The following is a 25,452-nucleotide window of genomic DNA, read 5'->3' on the forward strand; positions in this document are numbered from 1 at the left end:
ATCTGTAAAATGGGGATTAATACTTTGAGCCCCAAGTGGGACAACCTGATAACCTTGTATGTACCCCCACGCTTAGAACAGTGCTCGGCACAGTCAGCGCTTAACAAATGCCATCTTTTTTTTTTATTGCCCCCATCTCCTTTCTACCATTCCTCTCCAAACTCCTGGAGTGAATCGTCTACACCCGCCATCCCAAATTCCTCTCCACCAGTTCTCTCCTTGGACCCCCTCCAATCTGGCTTGTGTCCCCTTCACTCCACTGAAACTGCCCTCTCAAGGGTCATTCATTCATTCAATCGTATTTCTTGAGCGCTGTGTGCAGAGCACTGTACTAAGCGCTTGGGAAGTACAAGTTAGCAACATATAGAGACGGTCCCTACCCAACAACGGGCTCACAGTCTAGAAGGGGGAGACAGACAACAAAACAAAACATGTGGACAGGTGTCAAGTCACCAGAATAAATAAAAATAAAGCTAGATGCATACCATTAACAAAATAAATAGAATAGTAAATACGTACAAGTAAAATAAAGTGATAAATCTGTACAAACATATATACAGGCGCTGTGGGGAGTGGAAGGAGGTAGGGCAGGGGGGATGGGGAGAAGGAGAGGAAAAAGGGGGCTTAGTCTGGGAAGGCCTCCAGGAGGAGGTGAGCTCTCAGTAGGGCTTTGAAGGGAGGAAGAGAGCTAGCTTGGCGGATGTGCGGAGGGAGGGCATTCCGGGCCAGGGGGAGGACGCGAGCCAGGGGTTGACGGCGGGACAGATAAGAACGAGGCACAGTGAGGAGGTTAGCGGCAGAGGAGCGGAGGGTGAGGGCCGGGCTGGAGAAGGAGAGAAGGGAGGTGAGGTAGGAGGGGGTGAGGTGATGGACAGCCTTGAAGCCGAGACTGAGGAGTGTTTGCTTGACTGGTAGCCACTGGAGATTTTTGAGGAGGGGAGTAACATGCCCAGAGCGTTTCTGCACAAAGATGATCCGGATAGCAGCGTGAAGTATAGACTGAAGTGGGGAGAGACAGGAGGATGGGAGATCAGAGAGGAGGCTGATGCAGTAATCCAGTTGGGATAGGATGAGAGATCGAACAAGCAAGGTAGCGGTTTGGATGGAGAGGAAAGTGCGGATCTTGGGTCACCAAAGATCTCCTTCTTGGCCGAATCCAAAGGCTCCTACTCCATCCTTATCCTCCTCAACTTCTCAGCTGCCTTTGACCCCGTGGATCACCCCCTTCTCCCGGGTATGTTATCCAAATGTGGCTTCACTGATTCTGTACCTCTCCTGATTCTCCTCATTCATTTATTCATTTAATCATATTTATTGAGCATTTACTGTGTGCAGAGCACTGGACTAAGTGCTTGGATAGTACAATTTGGCAGTAGAGACAAACCCTACCCCCACAGTCTAGAAGGGGGGAGACAGACAAAACAAAGCAAGTGGATGGACATCAATACCATCAGTATAAATGAACAGAATTATAGATATAAGCACAGCATTAATAAAATAAATAGAATAATAAATCTGTACCTACACACACAAGTGCTGCGGGGCGGCGGGGGCTAAAGCAGAGGAAGGGAGTAGGGGCGATGGGGAGAAGGAGCAGAGGAAAAAGGGTGGCTTAGTCCGGGAAGGCCTCCTGGAGGAAGTGAGCTTTCAATAGGACTTTGAAGGGGGGGAGAGTGGTCGTTTGGCAGATGTGAGGAGCAAGGGCATTCCAGGCCAGAGGTAAGATGTGGGCCAGAGGTTGGATAACATATTTTCTTTTTTTTGATAGCATTTATTAAGCGCTTACTATGTGTAAAGCACTGTTCTAAGAAGGGGATGGTCAACAGTGTCAAAGGCATCTGAGAGGTTGAGGAGGATTAGGATAGAGTAGTAGCCACTGGGGCAGACTCCTGCCTGAGATCAAGTCAACAGGGGTGTGGGCTGGGAGGACAGAAGGCAGGTTTGTACTAGAAAGTGAAAGGTTTTGCGCCTTCAGTCAATCAGTTGGATTGATGGAGGGCATACTGTATGATGATGATGATGATGGCATTTATTAAGCGCTTACTATGTGCAAAGCACTGTTCTAAGCGCTGGGGAGGTTACAAGGTGATCAGGTTGTCCCTCGGGGGGCTCACAGTCTTAATCCCCATTTTACAGACGAGGTAATTGAGGCACAGAGAAGTTAAGTGACTTGCCCAAAGTTACACAGCTGACAATTGGCAGAGCTAGGACTTGAACCCATGACTTCTGACTTCAAAGCCTGCGCTCTTTCCACTGAGCCACGCTGCATCTCAGAGTACTGCAGAGCACTGTACTGAGTATGACAGGCACATTCCCTTCCCACAACACACTGTCTTAGTGCCAAGAGCACAGGTTTGGGAGTCGGAATGTATGTATTCTAATCCCAGCTCCAGCACTTGTCTGCTCTGTGACCTTGGGCAGGTCACTTAACTTCTCTGTGCCTCAGTTACCTCATCTGTAAAATGGGGATTAAGACTGTGATTCCCACGAGGGGAAAACCTTATTACCTTGTATCTACCCCAGCGCTTAGTGCTTGGCACATAGTATGTGCTTAACAAATACCACAATAATAACTCAGTATCGTACTCCTCCAGCATGTCGTACAGTGCTCAACACCCAGTAAATGCTCAATAATTACCCGTGTGTTTTCATCTCTTTCACTGAGTCAGAAGGTAATGGGTCCTAATTCTCGCTCTGCCACTTTCATTCATTCATTCAGTCATATTTATTGAGCGCTTACTGTGTGCAGAGCACTGTACTCAGCGCTTGGGAAGTACAAGTTGGCAACATATAGGGGCGGTCCCTACCCAACAACGGGCTCATAGTCTAGAAGACTTGCCTGCTATATGGCCTTGGGCAAGTCACTTCACTTCTCTGTACCTCAGTTACCTCACCTGTATAATGGGAATTGAGACTGTGAACTCCACGTGGGAGAGGGATTGTGTCCAACTCAATTTTCTTGTATTTACCCCAGTGATTAGTAACAATAATAATAATGATGGTATTTGTTAAGCGCTTACTATGTGCCAAGCACCGTTCTAAGCGCTGGGATAGATACAAGGTCATCAGATTGTCCCATGTGGGACTCACAGTGTTCATCCCCATTTTACAGTTGAGGGAACTGAGGCCCAGAGAAGTTGTGACGTCAGAATGTGTGGATTCTAATCCCGGCTCCACCACTTGTCTGCTGTGTGACCTTGGGCAAGTCACTTAACTTCTCTGTGCCTCAGTTACCTCATCTGTAAAATGGGGATTAAGACTGTGAGCCCCCACGAGGGGAAAACCTGATTACCTTGTATCAACCCCAGCGCTAAGTGCTGGGGTAGACGCCCAAAGTCACACAGCTGACAAGCGGCGGAGTCGGGATACAGTGCCGGCCAAATATTAAGTGCTTAATAAATACCACCGTTATTATTATTATACAACTCCTCTGTGCTCACTCCCGCCCACCGCATTTCTGTACACAAAGTGCGCAGTTTACAGATACAAAAATAAATGCTGCAGGGAAAATAGTGGATGTCCAAAGAAGGTGTAGACGATGCGGATGGGTGAGGGAGCCCCCAGGGAAAGAGGGCTGAATCGGAGAAGGTCTCTTGGCGCAGTTGCCACCATAATAATGCTTTGAAGATGAGGAGAGTGGCGGTCTGGCCTATGTGGAAGGGGAGGGAGATCCAGGCCAGGGGAAGGCGGTGGGAAAGGAGCAGGAGGCGATCCATCCATTCTATCATTCCTCCATTCATTCAATCAGTCATCCATCCATTCAATCATTCCTCCATTCATCTAATTATTCATTCAATCATTCACCCATCCATCAATCCAATCATTCATTCAATCATTCCTCCATTCATTTATTCAATCACTTATCCATCCATCCAATCGTTGCTCCATTCGTTCAATCACTTATTCAGTCATCCGTCCATTCAATCATTCCTGAGCCCACTGTTGGGTAGGGACTGTCTCTATATGTTGCCAATTTGTACTTCCCAAGCGCTTAGTACAGTGCTCTGAACACAGTAAGCGCTCAATAAATACGGTTGATGATGATGACCTAGAAGTGATGGAGGCTCAGGGAAGAAGCCGGCGCTGTTGGAGCAAAGTGCCACCAGGTGACGATAGAGAAGCGCGGCCGCCCCGAATCACCATCTGGGAGAGAAGCAGCGCCGCCTGGTGGCCACAGCCCGGAAGGACCTGGATCCAAATCCAGCCCCTGCCATGTCTCTGCTGGGTGACCCTGGGCAAGTCATTTCATTTCTCTGAGCCTCAGGTACCTCATCTCTCAAATGGGGATGAAAACTCGCGAGTCCCCTGTGGGACGTGGACTGTGTCCAACCTGATGAGTTTCTTACAGAACCAGCTTATTGGGGTACCATACTTTTTCGCCACCAGGCGGCGATAGAGAGGCGCAGCCGCCCTATATAACGATGGGCGCCACCAGGGGGCGAGAGTGAGGCGCAGCTCCGCTATTCATTCATTCATTCAGTTGTATTTAGTATAATGATAATAATGTTATAATGATAATAATAATAATGGTTTTGTTAAGCGCTGTTATGCACTGTACCAAGCCCTGGGGTAGGTACAAGGCAATTAGGTTGTCCCACGTTGGGGTCACAGTCCCAATCGCCATTTTACAGTCGAGGCAACTGGGGCCCAGAGAAGTGATCTTGGAGAATCAATCAATCAATCAATCGTGTTTATTGAGCGCTTACTGTGTGCAGAGCACTGTAAGCATTGTGGCTCAGTGGAAAGAGCACAGGCTTGGGAGTCAGAGGTCATGGGTTCTAATCCCGGCTCCCCCATAAGTCTAATGTGTGACCTTGGGCAAGCCACTTCTGTAAAATGGGGATGAAGACTGTGAGGCCCACGTGGGACAACCTGATCACCTCGTACCCCCCAGCGCTTAGAACAGTGCTTTGCACATCGTAAGTGCTTAACAAATGCCATTATTATTATTATTATTATCTCTTTGACTGTTCATTCTTAGTCTCCTTGGCGGGCTCCTCCTCTGCCTCCCCCTGCCTAACTTTGGGGGTCCCTCAAGATTCAGTTCTTGGTCTCCTTCTATTCTCCAACTACACTCATTCCCCTGGAGAACTCGTTCGCTCCCACGGCTTCAACTACCATCTCTATGCAGATCATACGCAAATCTACATTTCCTCCCCTGGCCTCTCTCCCGGCTCACATTTCTCCTGCCTTCAAGACATCTCCACTTGGATGTCTTCCCGTCACCTCAAACTTAACATGTCCGAAACAGAGCTCCTTATCTTCCCACCTAAACCCTGTCTTAGGCGACACCCCTATCCTTCCCTTTTCACAAGCCCCTTAACCTGGGTGTTATCCTTGACTCCACTCTCTAATTCAACCCACATATTCAATTCGTCACCAAATCCTGTTGCTTTCACCTTCACATCGCTAAAATTTGCCTTTTCATCTCCATTCAAACTGCTACCTCATTAATATAATCACTCATCCTATCCTGCCTAGATTACTGCATCAGCCTCCTTTCTGACCTCCCAACCTCCTGCCTCTCCCCACTCAAGTCTGCACTTCACTCCGCTGCCCGGATCATCCTTCTACAGAAACGTTCAGGACATGTCTCCCTCCTCCTCAAAAATCTCCAGTGGTTGCCCAGCCACCTCCGTATCAAACAAAACTCCTTACCATTGGCTTTAAAGCACTCCATCACATCACCCCCTCCTTACCTCACCTCGTTTCCTTTCCTTCTATATCCCAACCTGCACACTTCGCTCCTTTGGTGCTAACTTTCTCACCGAGACTCCATCTCACCTGTCTCATTGCTGACCCCAGGCCCACATCCTGGCCTGGAGCACTCCCTCCTCAAAACTGTCAGACAATGACTCTCCCCTCCTTCAAAGACTCACTGAAGGCACATCTCCTCCCAGGGGCCTTCCCAGCCTAAACCCCGCTTTTCCTCATCTCCCACTCCCTTCTGCATCACCCTGACTTATTCCCTTTGTTTGCCCCCCCCCCCCCCCCCGGCCCCACAGAACTTAAGTATAGATCTATAATTTTATTTATTTACAGTGATGTCTGTTTATTTGTAATGATGTTTGTCTCCCCCCTCTACACTGTGAGCTCGTTGGAGCAGAGATTTTTCAGTCTTTATTGCTGTATTGTACTTTCCCAGGCACTTAGTACAGTGCTCTGCACATTTATTCATTCATTCAATCGTATTTATTGAGCGCATACTGTGTGCAGAGCAGGGTACTAAGCGCTTGGGAAGTACAAGTTGGCAACATATAGAGACGGCCCTACCCAACAAAGGGCTCACAGTCTAGAAGGGGGAGACAGACAACAAAACAAAACATGTGAATAGGTGTCAAGTCATCAGAATAAATAGAAGTAAAGCTAGATGCACATCATTAACAAAATAAATAGAATAGTAAGTATGTATAAGTAAAATAAATAGAGTAATAAATCTGTACAAACATATATACAGGTGCTGTGGGGAGGGGAAGGAGGTAGGGTGGGGGGGATGGGGAGGAGGAGAGGAAAAAGGGGGCTCAGTCTGGGAAGGCCTCATGGAGGAAGTGAGCTCTCAGTAGGGCTTTGAGGGGAGGAAGAAAGGTAGCTTGGTGGATGTGTGGAGGGAGGGAATTCTAGGCCAGGGGGAGGACATGGGCCAGGGGTCGATGGCGGGACAGGCAAGAACGAGGCACGGTGAGAAGGTTAGCGGTGGCAGAGGAGCGGAGGGTGCGGGCTGGGATGGAGAAGGAGAGAAGGGAGGTGAGGTAGGTGGGAGCGAGGTGATGGAAAGCCTTGAAGCCGAGAGTGAGGAGTTTTTGCCTGATTCATAGGTTGACAGGCAGCCACTGGAGATTTTTGAGGAGGGGAGTAACATGCCCAGAGCATTTCTGCACAAAGATGATCACACAGTAAGCACTCAATAAATACGACTGATTGAATGAATGAATGACAGGGACTGTGTCCAACCTGATTAGCTTCTATCGATCCCAGCGCTTAGTACGGTGCCTGGCACATAGCAAAAAAAAAAATAAAAGAACTGATACAAGTTGAATCAGGACAGACACTCTTGATTGAAGCTTCTCCCCTTAGGATTATAACCCCCGACCTGTAGATGAGCTACATAATTATGATGAGCCAACTTCATTGTGGAGCTCAGAGCCAGTACAAAGGACCTAGGGTGTCTTGGATTTGTGGTGGGATGTCTCACGTGTACCCCAGTAGCAGTGATGAGGGGACATGGCTACAGTATGGGCCTAGGAGTCAGAAGGTCATGGGTTCTAATCCTGCCTCTTCCACTTGTCTGCTGGGTGACCTTGGGCAAGTCAGTTTACTTCCCTGGGCCTCGGTTACCTCATCTGTAAAATGGGGATTGACTGTGAGCCTCACGTGGGACAGGGACTGTGTCCAACCCAGTTCGCTTGGGTCTGTCCCAGCGCTTGTTACAGTGCCTGGCACATAGTAAGCACTTAGCCAATACCATAATTATTCCCAGACTAAGCCCCCACTTCCTCAGCTTCCCCTCCCTTCCGCATCACCTCAACTCACTCCATTTGCTCTTCCCCGCCTCTCCCCTCCCCGCAGCACTTACGTATATGTGCATATATCTATAATTCTTTTTATTTGTATTGATACCTGTTTACTTGTTTATAATAATAATAATGGCATTTATTATGCGCTTACTATGTGCAAAGCACTGGGGAAGTTACAAGGTGATCAGGTTGTCCCACTTGGGGTTCACAGTCTTCATACCCATTTTACAGATGAGGGAATTGAGGCACAGAGAAGTTAAGCGACTTGCCCAAAGTCACACAGCTGACAATTGGCAGAGCCAGGATTTGAACCCATGACTTCTGACTCCAAAGCCCACGCTCTTTCCACCTGAGCCATGCTGCTTCTCAATAAATGTGTATGTATCTATAGTATATAGATTATAATCTAATCTATAATATATAGATTATATATAATAGTTTATATGTGTTGTACATGTATACATATACATATGTATATGTGTTTATATGTTTCGTACTTTCCAAGTGCTTAGTACAGTGTTCTGCACACACTGAGTGCTCAATAAATACGATTGAATGAATGTTCTGATTGACGGATCATCTGCTTCTGGGGCAGGGCCCTGGGCAGAGCAGAATTGTTTCCTGTCAGCCGGTCAGTCAATTGTATTGATTGAGCACTTAGTGTGTGCAGAGCACTGTACTAAGTGCTCAGGAGAGTACTGAGAAGCAGCATTTATTGAGAAGCAACATGGCTCTCCCCCTTTTAGACTGTGAGCCCACTGTTGAGTAGGGACTGTCTCTATATGTTGCCAATTTGTACTTCCCAAGCGCTTAGTACAGTGCTCTGCACATAGTAAGCGCTCAATAAATACGATTGATGATGATGATGATGAGAGTACTGTATAACAATAATTAGACACATTCCCTTCCCACAACAAACTTACAGCCTGGAGGGAGAGAGACAATAATATAAATAAATAACAGATACATACATAAGTACTGTGGGGCTGGGAAGGGGGAAGAACAAAGGGAGCAAGTTAGGGTGACACGGAAGGGAGTCGGAAAAGAGGATGGGTCGGTCCCGGAGTGATTCGGAGGTGTCGGATGGTCCGGGCTGTGCCGGTAGAGTCAGAATTGGAGAGGGGAGAGTCAGGGGTGTTTGGGGGGATCTATGTTGGATCTCTCAAGGAGGAGTCAGGGAGGAAAAGGAGAGTTAGAAGAAATGGATGGTCTGTTTTGGGTCACTTGGGGCAGAGTCGGGGATGGAGAGGGAAGAGTCAGGGACGGAGAGTGGGGGAGAGTCAGGGGTGTTGGATAGCCCGTGCTGGGTCACTGAGGAGAGAGTCAGTGATGGAGAGGGGAGGGTCAGGGATGGAGAGGAAAGAGGGTCTGGAGTGGTCCATGCTGGGTGACTGGGGTAGAGTCAGGGATGTGGGATGGTCAGTGTTGGGTCACTGGGGGACAGTTTGGGGGGATGGGGGTCCGTGTTCAGTCACTGGAAGGAGAAGCAGTGAAGGAGAGGAAAGAATCAATGAAGGAGAGGGGAGAGATGGGATGCAGAGCACTGTGATGGGCATCTCTGGGTGTAGGGGGCTGTGCTGGGTGCCCACTTGGGTAATAATAATAATAATAATAATAATTTTATTTCCTTCTTTCCTCTCCCCCTCGTCCCCCTCTCCATCCCCCCGTCTTACCTCCTTCCCTTCCCCACAGCACCTGTATATATGTATATATGGTTGTACATATTTATTACTCTATTTATTTATTTATTTATTTATTTTACTTGTACATTTCTATCCTCCTTATTTTATTTTGTTGGTATGTTTGGTTCTGTTCTCTGTCTCCCCCTTTTAGACTGTGAGCCCACTGTTGGGTAGGGACTGTCTCTATGTGATGCCAATTTGTACTTCCCAAGCGCTTAGTACAGTGCTCTGCACATAGTAAACGCTCAATAAATACGATTGATTGATTGATTGATTGATAATAATGGCAATTATTAAGCCCTTACTATGCATAAAGCACTGTTCTAAGCTCTGGGGAGGTTACAAGGTGATCAGGTTGTTCCACAGGTGGTTTACAATCTTAATCCCCATTTTTACAGATGAGGTAACTGAGGCACAGATAAGTTAAGTGACTTGCCCAAGGTCACACAGCAGGCGTGTGGCGGAGTTGGGATTCAAACCCATGACCTCTGACTCCAAAGGCCGGGCTCTTTCCACTGAGCCACACTGCTTCTCTGAGCCACGCTGCTTAAGCAGCCATGCTGTTTAAGATTACAATCTTAATCCCCGTTTTTACTGAGGCACAGAGAAGTTAAGTGACTTGCCCAAAGTCACACAGCTGACAATTGGCGGAGCTGAGATTTGAACCCATGACCTCTGACTCCAAAGCCCGGGCTCTTTCCATTGAGCCATGCTGCTTTGATGAGCTTACAATCTAATGGCCATGTAGATAGTTTAATCTGGAGTTTATCCTGATTTGACGAAAACTAGCCTGTAGTTCACATTTTTCTTCAGTAATAATAATAATAATAACAATAATGTATTTGTTAAGCCCTTACTAAATGCCAAGCACTGTTTTTTTTTTAATAATTAAGTGCTCACTATGTGTCAGGCACTGTACTAAGTGCTGGGGGAGATACAAGCTGATCAGTTTGGACACAGTCCATGTCCCACATGGGGCTCACAGCCTTAATCCCCATTTTACAGTTGAGGCCTCTGTACTAAGCACTGGGGTAGATGCAGTTTAGTCAGATCCTACACAGGGCTCACAGTCTAGGTAGGAGAGACAACATGTATTGAATCCCCATTTTGCAGATGAGGAAACTGAGGCACCGAAGAGTCAAGTGACTTGTCAAGGTCACAATAAGTGGCGGAGCCAGAGCCAATCAATCAGTTGTGCTTATTGAGTGCTTACAGCGTGAAGAGCACTCTACTAAGTGCTTGGATTAGAACCCAGGTCCTCTGTCTACCAGGCCTGTGGCCTTTCTACTGGGCCACACTGCTAATTTATGAGGGAGAGAACCAGACACAAGACCAGTTTTTGGTTGTGCACATGAGGGAGTGAAATCAAGCGCTTAGTACAGTGCTCTGCACACAGTAAGCGCTCAATAAATACGATTGATGATGATGATGGCCAGGATATCTAGGGGGAAGGACACAATATTGGAAAATAGAACTCAGGCCTGACGACTCTCATGGATTTACCCCCTGTAGACTGTAAGCTTGTTGCGGGCAGAGAATGTGTCTGTCGTTATATTGTACTCCAGGCACCGTTTAAGCTCTGGGGTAGATACAAGTTAATCAGACTGGACACAGTCCCTGACCCACTTGGGGGCTCCCAGTCTTAATCCCCATTTTCCAGATGAGGTAACTGAGGCTCAGAGAAGTTAAGTGACTTGCCCAGGGTCACCAAGCTGTCTTGTGGAAGAGCCGGGATTAGAACGCAGTTCCTTCCGACGCCCAGGACCGGTCTCTATCCACTAAGCCAGTATTTTCTTGGACTGACGGAACTCCTCTCTGGGCCTAGGCTAATTTCTGGAATAGAGTAGGAAGTTCGGTTAATAATAGTTGTGGTGTTTGTGGCATGTGGTTGATAGGAAATAATTGTCTCACATGGGGCTCATGGTTCAAAACAGGTCTTGAATCCCCATTTTGCAGATGAGGGAACCAAGATGCAGAGAAATGAAGTGACTTGCCTCAGGTCACACAGCAGACAAGTAGCAGAGTTGAGATTAGAACCCAAGTCCTCTGGCTCCCAGGCTTGTGCTCTGCTCACAGTAAGCCCTCAATAAATATGATTGATTGATGGGTTGCTCTTTCCACTAGGCTACACCCCTTCTCCCATATACTGGTTAAAAATCAATCAATCAGTGGTATTTATTGAATGCTTAGTGTGTGCAGTGCACTATACTAAGCACTTGGGAGAGTACAATAGAATTAGCAAACAGGTTCCCTGCCTATAAGGAGCTCACAGCCTGAAGTCTAAAAAAACTGCTTTTTGATTTTCCTATTTCCTATTAGAACTTTGATATTTTGGGCCTTACAAATGTGACGACTGTGAGGCAGGGGAGAGAAATGAGAAGGTTTGCTGGTGGGAACTGGGATTTTGAGGTTTTTCCGCTGCTTGGTTTGTTCCCTAGTGGATAGAGTCCAGCTGGCTTCTTATCCTGGCTCTGCCACTTGTCTGTGATTTATTTATATTAATGTCTGTCTGCCCCTCTAGACTGTAAGCTTGTTGTGGGCAGAGAATGTATCTGTTATATTGTTCTACTGTACTCTCCCAAGTGCTTAGTACTGTGCTCTGCAACTAGTAAGTGCTCAGTCAATGTGATTGACTGACTGTGGGGGACATTAGGCGAGTCACATCACATCTCTGGGCCTAGGTGACCCCATTTGTAAAATGGGGATTAAGACTGTAAGCCCCATGGGGGACATGGACTGTGTCAAATCTGATTACCTCATCTGTAAGTGCTTATGTTACCCCAAGCGCTTAGTACAGTGCTCTGCACACAGTAAGCGCTCAATAAATACGATTGATGTTGATGATGATGTACCTCAGTACTTAGAACAGTGCCTACCCACCATATAGTAAGTGCTTAACAAATACCATTCCTTCATTGATTCAGTCATATTTAATAAGTTCTTCCTGTGTGCGGAACACTGTACTAAGTACTTTGGAGAGTCCAATACAACAGTGGGCAGACACATTCCCTGCCTACCTCCTACTTAGGCTATGCCCCATATGGAACACAGACTTCGCTTGAACGGTTATTTTTGTTATTATTATCATCATCATCATCATTTTCATTATGAGCCCCACTCGGACAGGGACCGTGTCTGACCTGATTATCATATGGATACAGTGCTTGTCCCACAACCCAAGTCAGACAGAAAACAGGTATTTAATTCCCATTTTACAGATGAGGGAACAAAGGCTCTGCTAAGTGAGGTGATGATGGTATTTGTAAAGGACTTACTATGTGTCAAGCACTGTTCTAAGGGCCGGGGTAGATACAAGCTCATCAAGTTGGACACTTCCCTGTCCCACACGGGTGTCTCAGTCTTAATTCCCATTTTACATATGGGGGTACTGAGGCACAGAGAAGTCAAGTGATTTGCCCAAGGTCACCCAGCAGACGAGCGGAGCAGGGATTATAACCCAGAACCTCCAACTCCCAGCCCTGCATTCCTTCCACAAGGCCAACTGTTGGATATATTGCTGGTGATTTTATGGGTAGACTTGTAAGTCTTTACTTGTCATTCAGAGGTTTTATTATACACCTAGATCACCCCAACTGAAATCAACCCAGAATTACCCCGGTAAAATCATCCTGGAGGTTAAATTATGAATAGGCATTAGTTTATGATGGAGCTCCATTTTACAGATGTGGTGATTGAGGCCCAGAGAAGTGAAGTGACTTATCCAAGGTCACCCAGCAGACCGGGGACAAAGCTGAAATTAGAACTCAGGTCCTTCTGAGTTCCAGGCCCGGGCTCTAGCCGCTAGGCCTATTCGTGTCTTCTGGAAAAGTATTCCCCTTCTTCCCTCCAGCCCCAGGGTAGTTGGCCAGACTAGGAATGGAGCTCAGTTCCTCTTCAGCCTGGCTTCCTCTCACTTTTTTCTTTTTCTTTTAGATGACATTTTTAAGCACTTACTATTTGTAGAACACTGTTCTAAGCACTGGAGTAGCTACAATTTAATCAGGTAGAACAGTCAGTCAGTTGTATTTACTGAGTGATTACTGTGTGATTACTGTGCAGTAATTGGGGAGATTTTCCCCAATTAAGCCCTCTTTTCCTATTCTTCCACTCCCTTCTGCATCACCCTGACTTGCTCCCTTTATTCATCCCCCCCCGGCTCAGGCCCACAGCACTTACGTCCACATCTGTAATATATTGATTTCTATTATTGTCCATCTCCCCCTCTAGACTGTAATCTCATTGTGGGCAGGGAATATGTCCGTTTGTTGTTCTATTGTACTCTCCCAAGAGTGCTTAGCACAGTGTTCTGCACACAGTAAGCCCTCAATAAATTGGATTGACTGACTCTTCAGCCTGGCTCCCTCCCTCTTTTTTTTTTTTTCCTTTTAAATGACATTTGTTAGGTGCTTACTCTGTGTCGAGTAAGCCCTGGCGTTACATACAAGTTAATCGGGATGGGCACAGTCCCTGTCCTACCTGGGGCTTAGTCATTCATTCATTCAATCATATTTGAGCGCTCACTGTGTGCAGAGCACTGTACTAAGCGCTTGGGAAGTACAAGTTGGCAACCTATAGAGACGGTCCCTACCCAACAACGGGCTTACAGTCTAAAAGGGGGAGACAGACAACAAAACAAAACATGTGGACAGGTGTCAAGTCATCCGAATAAATAGAAGTAAAGCTAGATGCACATCATTAACAAAATAAATAGAATAGTAAATATGTACAAGTAAAATAAATAGAGTAATAAATCTGTACAAACATACAGGTGCTGTGGGGAGGGGAAGGAGGTAGGGCGGGAGGGAAGGGGAGGAGAGGAAAAAGGGAGCTCAGTCTGGGAAGGCCTCCTGGAGGAGGTGAGCTCTCAGTAGGGCTTTGAAGGGAGGAAGAGAGATAGGTTGGCGGATGTGCGGAGGGAGGGAATTCCAGGCCAGGAAGAGGACGTGGGCCGGGGGTCGACGGTGGGACAGGCGAGAATGAGGCACAGTGAGGAGATTAGCGGCAGAGGAGCGGAGGGTGCGGGCTGGGCTGGAGAAGGAGAGAAGGGAGGTGAGGTAGGAGGGGGCGAGGGGATGGACAGCCTTGAAGCCGAGAATGAGGAGTTTTTGCTTGATGCATAAGTTGACCGGCAGCCACTGGAGATTTTTGAGGAGGGGAGTAACATGTCCAGAGCATTTCTGCACAAAGATGATCCGGACAGCAGCGAGAAGTATAGACTGAAGTGGGGAGATACAGGGGTCTTCATCCCCATTTTACAGAAGAGGTAACTGAGGCCCAGAGAAGTAAAGTGACTTGCCCAAAGTCACACAGCGGACAAGTGGCAGAGCTGAGAGTAGAATCCAGGTCTTCTGACTCGCAGTCCCCTGGTTCCAGCCCCTAAGCTAGGCGGCTTCTCCACAGCATTTGGGAAGAAGTCACCAGCCAAGTCATATGGGGCTCAACCTCTGGGCCAGCTCCCTGGCTCGTTGTGGGTGGGGAATGTATCTGTTTGTTGTTCTCTTGTGCTCTCCCAAGTGCTTAGCACAGTACTCTGCACAGAGTAAGCACTCAATATATATAATTGAATGAATGAATGACTTGCCCCAGGTCACACAGCAGACAAGTAGCGGAGTGGAGATTAGAACACAAGTCCTCCGAACTCCCAGGCTTGTGCTTTGCTCACAGTAAGCCCTCAATAAATATGATTGATTGATGGGTTGCTCTTTCCACTAGGCTACACCCCTTCTCCCGTCCTACCTCTGGCCTGCGCTGTCCTCCCTCCTCACATCTGCCAAATTAGCTGTCTTCCCCCCTTCAGAGCCCTACTGAGAGCTCACCTCCTCCAGGAGGCCTTCCAAAACTGAGCCCCACCTTTGCCTCTGCTCCTCCTCCCCTCTCCATCCCCCCCACTCCCTCCCTCTGATCTACCCCCTTCTCCACCCCACAGCACTTGTGTATATTTGTACATATTTTTTATTTTATTTTATTAATGTGTATATATCTATAATTCTATTTATTTTGATGTTATTGTTGTCTGTCTCCCCCTTCTAGGCTGTGAGCCCGTTGTTGGGTAGGGATTGTCTCTATCTGTTGCCAAATTGTACTTTCCAAGTGCTTAGAATAGTGCTCTGCACACAGTAAGTGCTCAATAAATACGATTGAATGGTTAAAAATCAATCAATGGTATTTATGGAACCCTTACTATGTGCAGTACACTGTACTAAGCGCTTGAGAAAGTACAATAGAATTAGCAAACACGTTCCTATGTGCAGTACACTGTACTAAGCGCTTGGGAAAGTACAATAGAATTAGCAAACACGTTCCCTGCCCATAAGGAGCTTACAGTCTGGAGTCTAAAAACACAGCTTTTTGATTTTCCTATTTCCGCTTATTAGGCCTTTGATGTTTTTGGCCGTACGGATGTGACGAGTGTGAGGTGGGGCAGAGAAATGAGAAGGTTTGCTGGTGGGAACTGGGATTTTGAGGTTTTTCTGCTGCTTGGTTTGTTCCCTAGCGGATGGAGCACAGGCCTGGGTGTCAGGAGGACCTGGGTTCTAATCCTAACTCTGCCTGTTGTCTGTAATTTATTCATGTACATTAATGTCTATTTCCCCCTCTAGTTTGTAAGATCGTTGTGGGCAGAGAATGTGTCTGTTATTTTGTTCTACTGTACTTTCCCAAGGGCTTAGTATGTTGTTCTGCAACTAATCAGTGCTCAGTAAATGTGATTGACTGACTATGGGGGACATTAGGCAAGTCACTTTACTTCTCTGGACCTCAGTGACCTCATCTGTGCATTAGTACAGTGCTAAGCGCTTAGTACAGTGCTCTACACACAGTAAGCACTCAATAAATACGATTGAATCTGCAAAATGGGGACATGGACTGTGTCAAACCTGGATTATCTTGTATGTGCCCCAGCGTTTAGAACAGTGCCTGTCCCGTAGTAAGTGCTTAACAAATACCATTCATTCATTTATTCATTCAGTTGTTCTTCCTGTGTGCAGAGCACTGTACTAAGCGCTTGAGATAATACAACATAACAAGTGCTTAACAAATAACATTAAAAAAATACCATTAAAAAAAAAAGGAGAAGGAGCTTATTCCAGGATCGGTAAAATTCAGGCCAGCTTTTTTAAAAAAAAAAAAAAAAAAGTTTTTTTTTTTTTTAAAGGAAAAGATTCCTGTACCAGTGCCAGAAAATCCAGGACGGTTAAAACAAAACAAAGCTAAACAAAAAATATAAAAAGAGAGAAGGAGCGTGTTCCAGTGCCGAAAAAAATCCAGACTTGTCAGACAAGACCCCCATTAAATAAACAAAAAGGAGAAACAAAAGCATTTAGTACAGTGCTAAGCGCTTAGTACAGTGCTCTGCACACAGTAAGCGCTCAATAAATACGATTGATTGACTGAGAAGGATCTTGTTTCGGTGCTGAGAAAATCCAGGCCCTTAAAAGCCAAACACAAACAAACAAAAAAATGTAAAAAGAGGAGAAGGAGCACTTTCCTGTGCCGAGAAAATCCAGGCCGGTCCAAAAAAAATAGCATAAAAAACAAGAAGCATAAAATAGCACAGTAGCATAAAAAACAAAAATTAAGACTGTGAGCCCACGTGGGACAACCTGATCACCCTGTATCCTCCCCAGCGCTTAGAACAGTGCTTTGCACATAGTAAGCGCTTAACAAATGCTTATTATTATTATTATTATTATTATTATTATTATTATTAAGGAGCCCGTTCCAGTGCCGAGAAAATCCAGGACGGTCAAAAAAAAGCACTAAATAAAAAAAGGAGAAGGAGCCCGTTCCAGTGCTGGGGAAATCCAGGCCGGTCAAAATTTTGTTTTTTTAAAGAGAAGGAGCCCGTTCCGGCGGCGGAGCAGATCCAGGCCGGGATTTTCCTGTCGCCCGGTCGGGACTTGGGTCTTCGTAAGCCCCGCCCCCTTCTCCCGTCGCGGGCGGTGATTGGCTCCGCCCACGCGTCGAGGCCACGCCCACACCACATGCCACGCCCCCTGCTCCGCTCCGCCCCCTAGCGGGATCTTCCGGGGTCGGCGGCGGCTAGAGTCCGGAGGCGGAGCTGGGTGCGGTACCCACAGGAGTAGCTGCCCGCAGGTGGTGAGAGGTGATGGGGAGCCCCCCGGGATGGGCATCGGGACCCCGACAGCCTGAGCCTCCTGGGGATGCCCCTGCCGACCACCCGGGGACCCCAAGGAAGAGCAAGGGCCGGGAAGCTTTGCCACTAAAAAGGAGTCAGGGGCTCCTACAATAATCAAGGCATTTTTGATGCCATGGCATCCTTTGTGATGCCAAAGTGATGGCATTTTATTAAGCGCTTACTCTGTGCAAAGCACAGCTGGGGAGGTTACAAGATCAGGTTGTCCCACGGGGGGGCCCACAGCCTTCATCCCCATTTTCCAGAGTAGGGAACTGAGGCACAGAGAAGTGACTTGCCCAAAGGCACACAGCTGACAAGTGGCAGAGCTGGGATTCGAACCCGTGACTCCTGACTCCAAAGGCCGTGGTCTTTCCACCGAGCCACGCTGAGCGCTTACTCCGTGCCAGCCCCTGTACTAAACCCTGCCGTAGATAGAAGCTAATCGGGTTGGACACAGTCCCTGCCCTCCATGGGGCACCCAGTCCTCATTCCCACTCCATTCATTTAATCGTATTTATTGAGTGCTTACTGTGTGCAGAGCATTCATTCATTCGTATTTATTGAGCATTTATTGTGTGCAGAGAACTGTACTAAATGCTTGGGAAGTACAGATCAGCAACATATAGAGAAGGTCCCTACCCAACAATGGGCTTACAGTCTAGAAGGGGGAGACAGACAACAAAACAAGGAGACAGGTGTCCATACCATCAGAATAAATAGAATTATAGCTATCTACACGTTAATTAAATAAATAGAATAATAAATATGTACAAATAAACACAAGTGCAGTGGGGAGGGGAGGGGGTAAGGCAGAGGGAAGGAGTGGGGGCCAATGGGAAGGGGAAGAGGAACAGAAGAAAAGGGGGGCTCAGTCCGGGAAGGCCTCCTGGAGGAGGTGACCTCTCAGTCAGGCTTTGAAGGGAGGAAGAGAGCTAGTTTGGCAGATGTGCAGAGGGAGGGCATTCCACGCCAGGGGAAGGATGTGGGCCGGGGGTCGATGGCGGGACAGGCGAGAACGAGGCACAGTGAGGAGGTTAGCGGCAGAGGAGCGGAGGGTGCGGGCTGGGCTGCAGAAGGAGAGAAGGGAGGTGAGGTAGGAGGGGGTGAGGTGATGGAGACCTTTGAAATCGAGAGTGAGGAGTTTTTGCTTGATTCGAAGCACGGTACTAAGCGCTTGGAAAGTACAATTCGTCAACGGATAGAGACAGTCCCTACCCAACAACAGGTTCACAGTCTAGCAGGGGGAGACAGGCAACAAAACAAGTAGACAGGTGTCAATACCACCAAGATAGATAAATAGAATTATAGATATATATACACACAGATAAGATCATCGAGGCCCAGCGAAGTGAGCCGATTTGCCCAAGGTCACAAAGCAGACAAGTGGCGGAGCCGGGATTAGAACCCAGGTTCTTCTGGCTTGAAGCGCTTACTACGTGCCAAGCACTGTTCCAAGTGCCCGGGTGGATACGAGGTAGTCAGGTCAGATACAGTCCCTGTCCCATGTGGGGCTCACGGTCTTCATCCTCATTTTACAGATGAGGGAGCTGAGGCCCAGAGTACTGAAGTGACTTGCTCTAAGTCACACAGCAGAGCAGAAATTAGAACCCAGGACTTCCGACTCCCAGGGCCACTGGGGTGCCCCAAACCCCCAGCCTCTCCCCACCAATAACTGCATTGATGTATTACTCTATTTATTTTACTTGTACATACTTACTACTCTATTTTATTAATCATGTGCATATAGCTCTAATTCTGTTTATTCTGACGGTTTCGACACCTGTCTACATGTTTTGTTGTCTGTCTCCCCCTTCTAGACTGTGAGCCCGTTTTTGGGTAGGGACCGTCTCTATATGTTGCTGACTTGTGCTTCCCAAGCGCTTAGTACAGTGCTGTGCACACAGTAAGCGCTCAATAAATACGATTGAATGAATGAATGCCCAATTCTTGCCTGGCTCCCTGTCCTCCAAGAATGGGCACCAGCCTCCTTGCCCTTACTTATTAGTCACGGTGATGGAAAGACCACAGGAGTCTTTTAAATCTGGGGGGAAAAACCCCATCTGCCTGAAATTTCCCCCTCTAGGCTGTAAGCTTGTTGCGGGCAGGGACAGTATCCGTTATATTGTAGTCTCCCAAGTGCTTAGTACAATGCTCTGCACACGGTAAGCGCTCAGTATCCTACTCCCCTGTAGACTGAAAGCTCCTTATGGGCAGGGAACATGTCTGCTACTTTTGTTATGTTGTGCTCTCCCAAGCATGTAGTACAGTACTCTACATATAGTAAGCGCTCAGTAAATACAATTGATAATTGAAACGATTGATAATAAATGCAGTTGACTGACTGAGTGGGTAAGAGAAGCACCTTTTTTAAAAATGTTATTTGTTAAGTGCTTACTATGTGCCAGGCTCTGTAATACGCACTCTGTTACAGACTAATCAGGTCCACATGTCTGCTGTGTGACCTTGGGCAAGTCACTTCACTTCTCTGAGCCTCAGTTACCTCATCTGTAAAATGGGGATTAAGACTGTGAACCCCACATGGGATAACCTGATCACTTTGTATCCCCCCAGCGCTTAGTACTTTGCACATAGTAAGCGCTTAACAAATGCCAACATTATCATCATTATTATTATTATTATAATGATGATCGTTATTTAAGTGCTTACTATACGCCAGGCACCATTCTAAGCGCTGGGGTAGATAAAAGCTAATCAGATGGGACACAGTCCCTGTCCCTCATGGGGCTCACAGTCTCAATCCAACTTTTATAGGTGGGGTACCTGAGGCCCAGAGTGAAGTGACTTGACCAAAGGTCACCACAAGACAAGAGGCAGACATTTATTCAGGGCAGACCCAGAAACTTACTGACCAGGTTGTCCCAGAAAGGACAGTGCCAAAGCCGTCAGCGCTAAGGTACAGTTTGTTCCTTCATTCAGTCATATTTATTGAGCACTTACTGGCAGAGCACTGTAGTAACCGCTTGGGAGAGTATGGAAGAACAGTAAACAGACACATTCCCTGCCCACAATGAGCTCAAAGCCCGGAGCATGGGGAGCAGACATTAGGTGCCCCTAGGCCCGTTGAGCCAGCTCAGAATGGCAAACTTCCCCATGTCAGTCAGTCAATCGTATTTATAGAGCACTTGCTGTGTGCAGAGCACTGTACTGAGCGCTCAGGAGAGTGCACTAGAACAATAAGCAGACACATTCCCTGCCCACAATGAGCTTAAAGTCTGGGGGAGTGGGGTGCAGACTTAAGTTGTCCGTAGGCGCTCTGAGGAACCTCAAAATGGCAGACTCCCCCGAGTAAGTCAGTCATCATCAATCGTATTTATTGAGCGCTTACTATGTGCAGAGCACTGTACTAAGCGCTTGGGAAGTACAAATTGGCAACATATAGAGACAGTCCCTACCCAACAGTGGGCTCACAGTCGTATTTATTGAGCCCTTACTGTGGGCAGGGCACTGTACTACGTGCTTGGAAGAGTGCAGTAGAACGATAAACTGACACGTTCCCTGCCCACAGCCATAGTGGGCCCAGGGGGGAAGGGGCACCACGTGATGCGGCAAATCTGAGTCGGGGGAATCGGGTCTGGTCTCTCCCATGGTGGCTGTAGGAGACGTGACCGGGAGCTCCGTCATGGCCCACTACCGCATCCGACAGTTCCGGGAGGGCGACGGAGAGGCCGTGAGGGACCTTTTCTCCAGTGGAATAATGGAGCATGCTCCTGCTGCCTTCTGGCACGTGGCCACCCTGCCCCGGACCGGGCTGTTCCTCCTGGCGGTGTCCCTGGCGCTGTTCGTGGCTACGGGCTCCCCCCTCCTGGCCTTCTCGGCTCCGGCCGTCCTGCTGGCCGCCCTCCGGGTGTTCCTGAAAAAACCCTGGGGGGACTACGTGGAGAACGCCCTTCGCACCGACCTGAAGGACATCCGCGGGTCCTACCTGGAAGCGGACGGTTGCGGCTTCTGGGTGGCGGAGTCGGCCGGACGCGTGGTGGGCCTGGTGGCCGCCCGGCCTGTGCCGGACCCGTCCGGGGGGAAGCAGATAGAGCTCCTCCGCATGTCCCTGGGCAAAGATCACCGGGGTCGGGGCATCGCCCAGGCCCTGGTCCGCACCGTGTTACAGTTTGCCCGGGATCAGGGCTGCGACACGGTCCTCCTCTCTACCACTTGCGTGCAGTACGCGGCCCATAGGCTCTACCAGGCCATGGGCTTCCGAAAGATGTCCGAGGAGATCCCGTTGCTCTCCTGGAGGGTGATCGGCCTCTGCGTCTTTAATTACAGCTGCCCCCTCCCCCCGTCTCCCTGACTCCCAGTCGGATAAGACCCCTCCTCAGCAGACGCAGGAAGCGTCGGTGATAACGAGCCAAGAATATGTCTGTTTAGTTTTCTGTTGTCCTCTCCCGTGCATTTAGTCCAGTGCTCAGCATACCGTTCAGCGTTCAATAAATATGATTGAATGGATGATAATTATAATTATGGTATTTGTGAAGCACTTACTATTTGCCAGGCACTGTACTAAACGCTGGGGTGGATACAAGCAAATTGGGTTGGACGCAGTCTCTGACCTAGGTGGGGTGCACAGTCTCATTCCCCATTTCCCAGTTGAGGTCACTGAGGTCCAGATAAGTGAAGTGACTTCTCCAAGGTTACGCAACAGATAAGGGACGGAGCTGGGATTAGAACCCATGACCTTTGAACCCCAGGCCCAGAATTAGCAGAGTGAATGAGTAAGCCGGGCTGATGGCCTTTAATCCAGTGATCCTTGGTTCCTGAAAGATGCCAGAGTGGTCTTAAGGACTGCTGACCCCACTATTAGCGTGAGCGCTTGAGTAGCTAGGAGAATTAAACCTTTCCTTGCCTCCTCTCCTCACAGTCTTTCTCCTTTTCTTCATTCCTCCAGCTTTCCTTTTTTTCTCCCTATGGCAAATCAGCAGCACCACCTTAAAACTATAAAAGTAGCCAGAAAGGTAAAAACCAGCAAACCTAAAAGCAATCTTCCCTAGATGATTTTAATCTGGATGTCTCCCAGCCTCATTAAACTGTAAATACTCTGAGAAGTAGTGAGGCCTAGTGGATATTCATTCAATCGTATTTATTGAACGCTTACTGTGTGCAGAACACTGTACTAAGCCCTTGGAAAGTACAGTACAGCAGTAGAGAGACAATCCCTACCCCCAATGGGCTTACAGTGTAGACAGGCATCAAAATAAAGAGGAATCAATATAAATAGAATTGTAGATTTTCTCTTTCTCTCTCTCTCTCCATATATATATATATATATATATATATATATATATATATATATATAGATAAGTGCTGTGAGGTGGAGAAGAGCGAAGAGTGAGTTGAGGTGACACGGAAGGGAGGGGAAGCTGAGGAAAAGGGGGCTTAGTCTGGGAAGCCCTCTTGGAGGAGGTGAGCCTTCAGTAGAGTTTGAAAGGGGGAAAGAGTGATTGGCTCATCTCCTTGTACCTCCCCAGTGCTTAGAACAGTGCTTTGCACATAGCGGTTAATAAATGCCATTATCATTATTATTATTATTGGCAGATTTAAGGAGGGAGAGCGTTCCAGGCTAGAGGTAGGATATGCGCCAGAGGCTGGCACTGAGACAGGTGAGATCGAATCACCGTGAGAAGGTTAGCACCAGAGGAGTGGAGTTTGCAGGCTGGGATGTAGAAGGAGAGAAGGGAGTTGAGGTAGGAAGGGGCAAGGTGATGCAGTGCTCTAAAGCCAATAGTGAGGAGTTTTTGATATGGAGGTTGATAGGCAACCACTGGAGAATTTTGAGGAGGGGGGTTACAAGCCCTGAACGTTTCTGTAGAAAGATAATCCGGGCAGTGGAGTGAAGTATGGACTGAAGTGGGGAGAGGCAGGAGGTTGGGAGGTCATTCATTCATTCAATCGTATTTATTGAGTGCTTACTGTGTGCAGAGCACTGTACTAAGCGCTTGGGAAGTCCAAGTTGGCAACATATAGAGACGGTCCCTACCCAACAGTGGGCTCACAGTCTAGAAGGGGGAGACAGAGAACAAAACAAAACATATTAACAAAATAAAATAAATAGAATAAATATGTACAAGTAAAATAAATAGAGTAATAAATACATATAAACATATATACAGGTGCTGTGGAGAAGAGAAGGAGGTAAAGTGGGGGGGATGGAGGTCAGAAAGGAGGCTGATGTGATAATCCAGCCAGGTGCACTGTTCTACGCACTGGGGTATATACAAGGTAAGCAGTTTGGATACTGCCCATATCCCACATTTGACAAATGAGGTAAGTTAAGAGTCTGGCCCAAGGTCACAAAGCAGGCATGTTGCAGAACTGGGATTAGAACCCAGGTCCTTCCGACTCCCAGGTCTTTGGATTTATCCACGAGCCTTTTAAAAAAAAATGGTATTTGTTAGGCACTTATTATGTGCCAGGGACTGTACTTAGCCCTCAGATAGAAGGTAATCAGGTTGGACACAGTCCATGTCCTCATGGGGCTCACAGTCTTAATCCTCATTTTACAGAAGAGGGAACAGAGAAGTGAAGTGACTTACCCAAGATAAGATAAGCGGATAAGCGGTGGAGCCAGGACTAGAACCTATGATCTTCTGACTCACAAGCCTGTGCTTTATCCACTAAACCACACTGCTTCTCAATCCTGCCCTAGAAAGCCTGGAGGAGTAGTAGTTGTTGTCTTATGCTGTCAGATCTTGTGCGACCCATAGCGATGCCATAGACACATCTCTCCCAGAACGGACCACTTCCATCCGCAGTAATTCCGGTAGTGTATCCATAGAGTTTTCTTGGTAAAAATACGGAAGAGGTTCATCGTTGCCTCCTTCCGTGCAGTCAACTTGAGTCTCCGCCCTTGACTTTCTCCCATGCCAGGCAGCCGCAGCACAGGAGTTTTACATTGTAGCCGATTGTCTTCCGCTCACTAGCCACTGCCCAAGCTAGAAATGGAAATGCCTCTGCTTGATTCTCCCTCCCGTAGTCGAAGTCTTGGAAACTCTCCAGGTGCGACCCTGAGAGGTGACGCCTGGAGTACCCCTTCTTTAAACCCCATTCCGTTTGCTTTCCCCTTTGGGTCGCAAACCTCCTCTGCCCATTCCCAAAGGATAAAGACACCCACCTGTTTGGGCTGGGTGATTGCTTCCTCTCTGTTTTTTAAGGGCCTCCTGGACGAATTTATGCTTGTGTTCTATAGTACCAAGCGCAGGTCCAGGGGCTCCATCCTCCCATTTGCTGCAGACTGCGCCATTGAGACTTGCAGAGAGATGTAGCGTAGAGAGAACGGAGACCACAGCCTGCTCCAAAATAGCATGCGTCTAGGCGTCAAGAGGACCTGGGTTCTAATCCTGGCTCTGCCACTTGTCTGCCGAGTGACCTCGGGCATGACACTTCACTTCTCTGTGCTTCAGTTACCTCATCTGCAAAATGGAGATTAAGACTGTGAGCACCATGGGGGGCGTAGACTGTGTCCAACCTGATTAACTTGTATCTACCTCAGTGCTTAGTGCAGTGCCTGGCACATAGTAAGCACCGAACAAATAGGAGGGGCTGAAAAATCAAATGATAATGTCTTGCACCAGATATTATCGAAACAATAATCCACACCCTTGAGGAGGTTACAGTCTAGTAGATCGAAAGCACTGCCTTGAGTCGGTCAAACTGTCAAATTCATTCAGAGAGAAGATGAGGGCTTGTAGGCCAGGGTATGATGAGGGCAGAGTGTAGGGAAAGAGCACAAGACCAAGAGAAAGGAAGATTTGGGTTCGAGTTTGAATTTACAACTTGTCGGCCGTGTGCTTCTCTGTTGACAATAATTGCAATAATTGTGGTTTTTGTTAAGTGCTTATCCTATTTTGTCCAGTCATCTGCGTCCCCTAGGGACTCCACAGACTCATCTCTCCCAGAACGCTCCACCTCCATCTAAAATCGTTCCGGGAGTGTATCCTTAGAGTTTTCGTGGTAAAAGTCTGGAAGTGGTTTACCTTCTTCCATGCAGTATACTTGTGTCTCCGCCCTCGACTCTCTCTCCCGTGCCGCTGCTGCCCAGCACAGGTGTACTTGGACTTGTAGCCGATGGTCTTCCACTCTTTAGCCACTGGCCAAGCTAGGAATG

At 47.7% G+C, this 25,452-nt stretch overlaps 1 protein-coding gene across 1 annotated transcript; it reads left to right on the forward strand.

The window, feature by feature from the left end:
* Positions 1-3,538: 3,538 nt before the first annotated feature.
* On the forward strand, positions 3,539-21,798 carry LOC119927202 (probable N-acetyltransferase CML1). The gene is made up of 4 exons (XM_038745728.1): positions 3,539-3,548; positions 4,387-4,444; positions 17,212-17,300; positions 20,951-21,798. Exons 1-4 carry the CDS (start codon positions 3,539-3,541, stop codon positions 21,640-21,642), a joined length of 849 nt encoding a protein of 282 aa, XP_038601656.1. The 3' UTR covers positions 21,643-21,798.
* The last annotated feature ends 3,654 nt before the right edge of the window (positions 21,799-25,452 follow it).

The sequence above is a fragment of the Tachyglossus aculeatus genome, chromosome 4, assembly GCF_015852505.1.
Source record: "Tachyglossus aculeatus isolate mTacAcu1 chromosome 4, mTacAcu1.pri, whole genome shotgun sequence".
Lineage (NCBI taxonomy): Eukaryota > Metazoa > Chordata > Mammalia > Monotremata > Tachyglossidae > Tachyglossus > Tachyglossus aculeatus.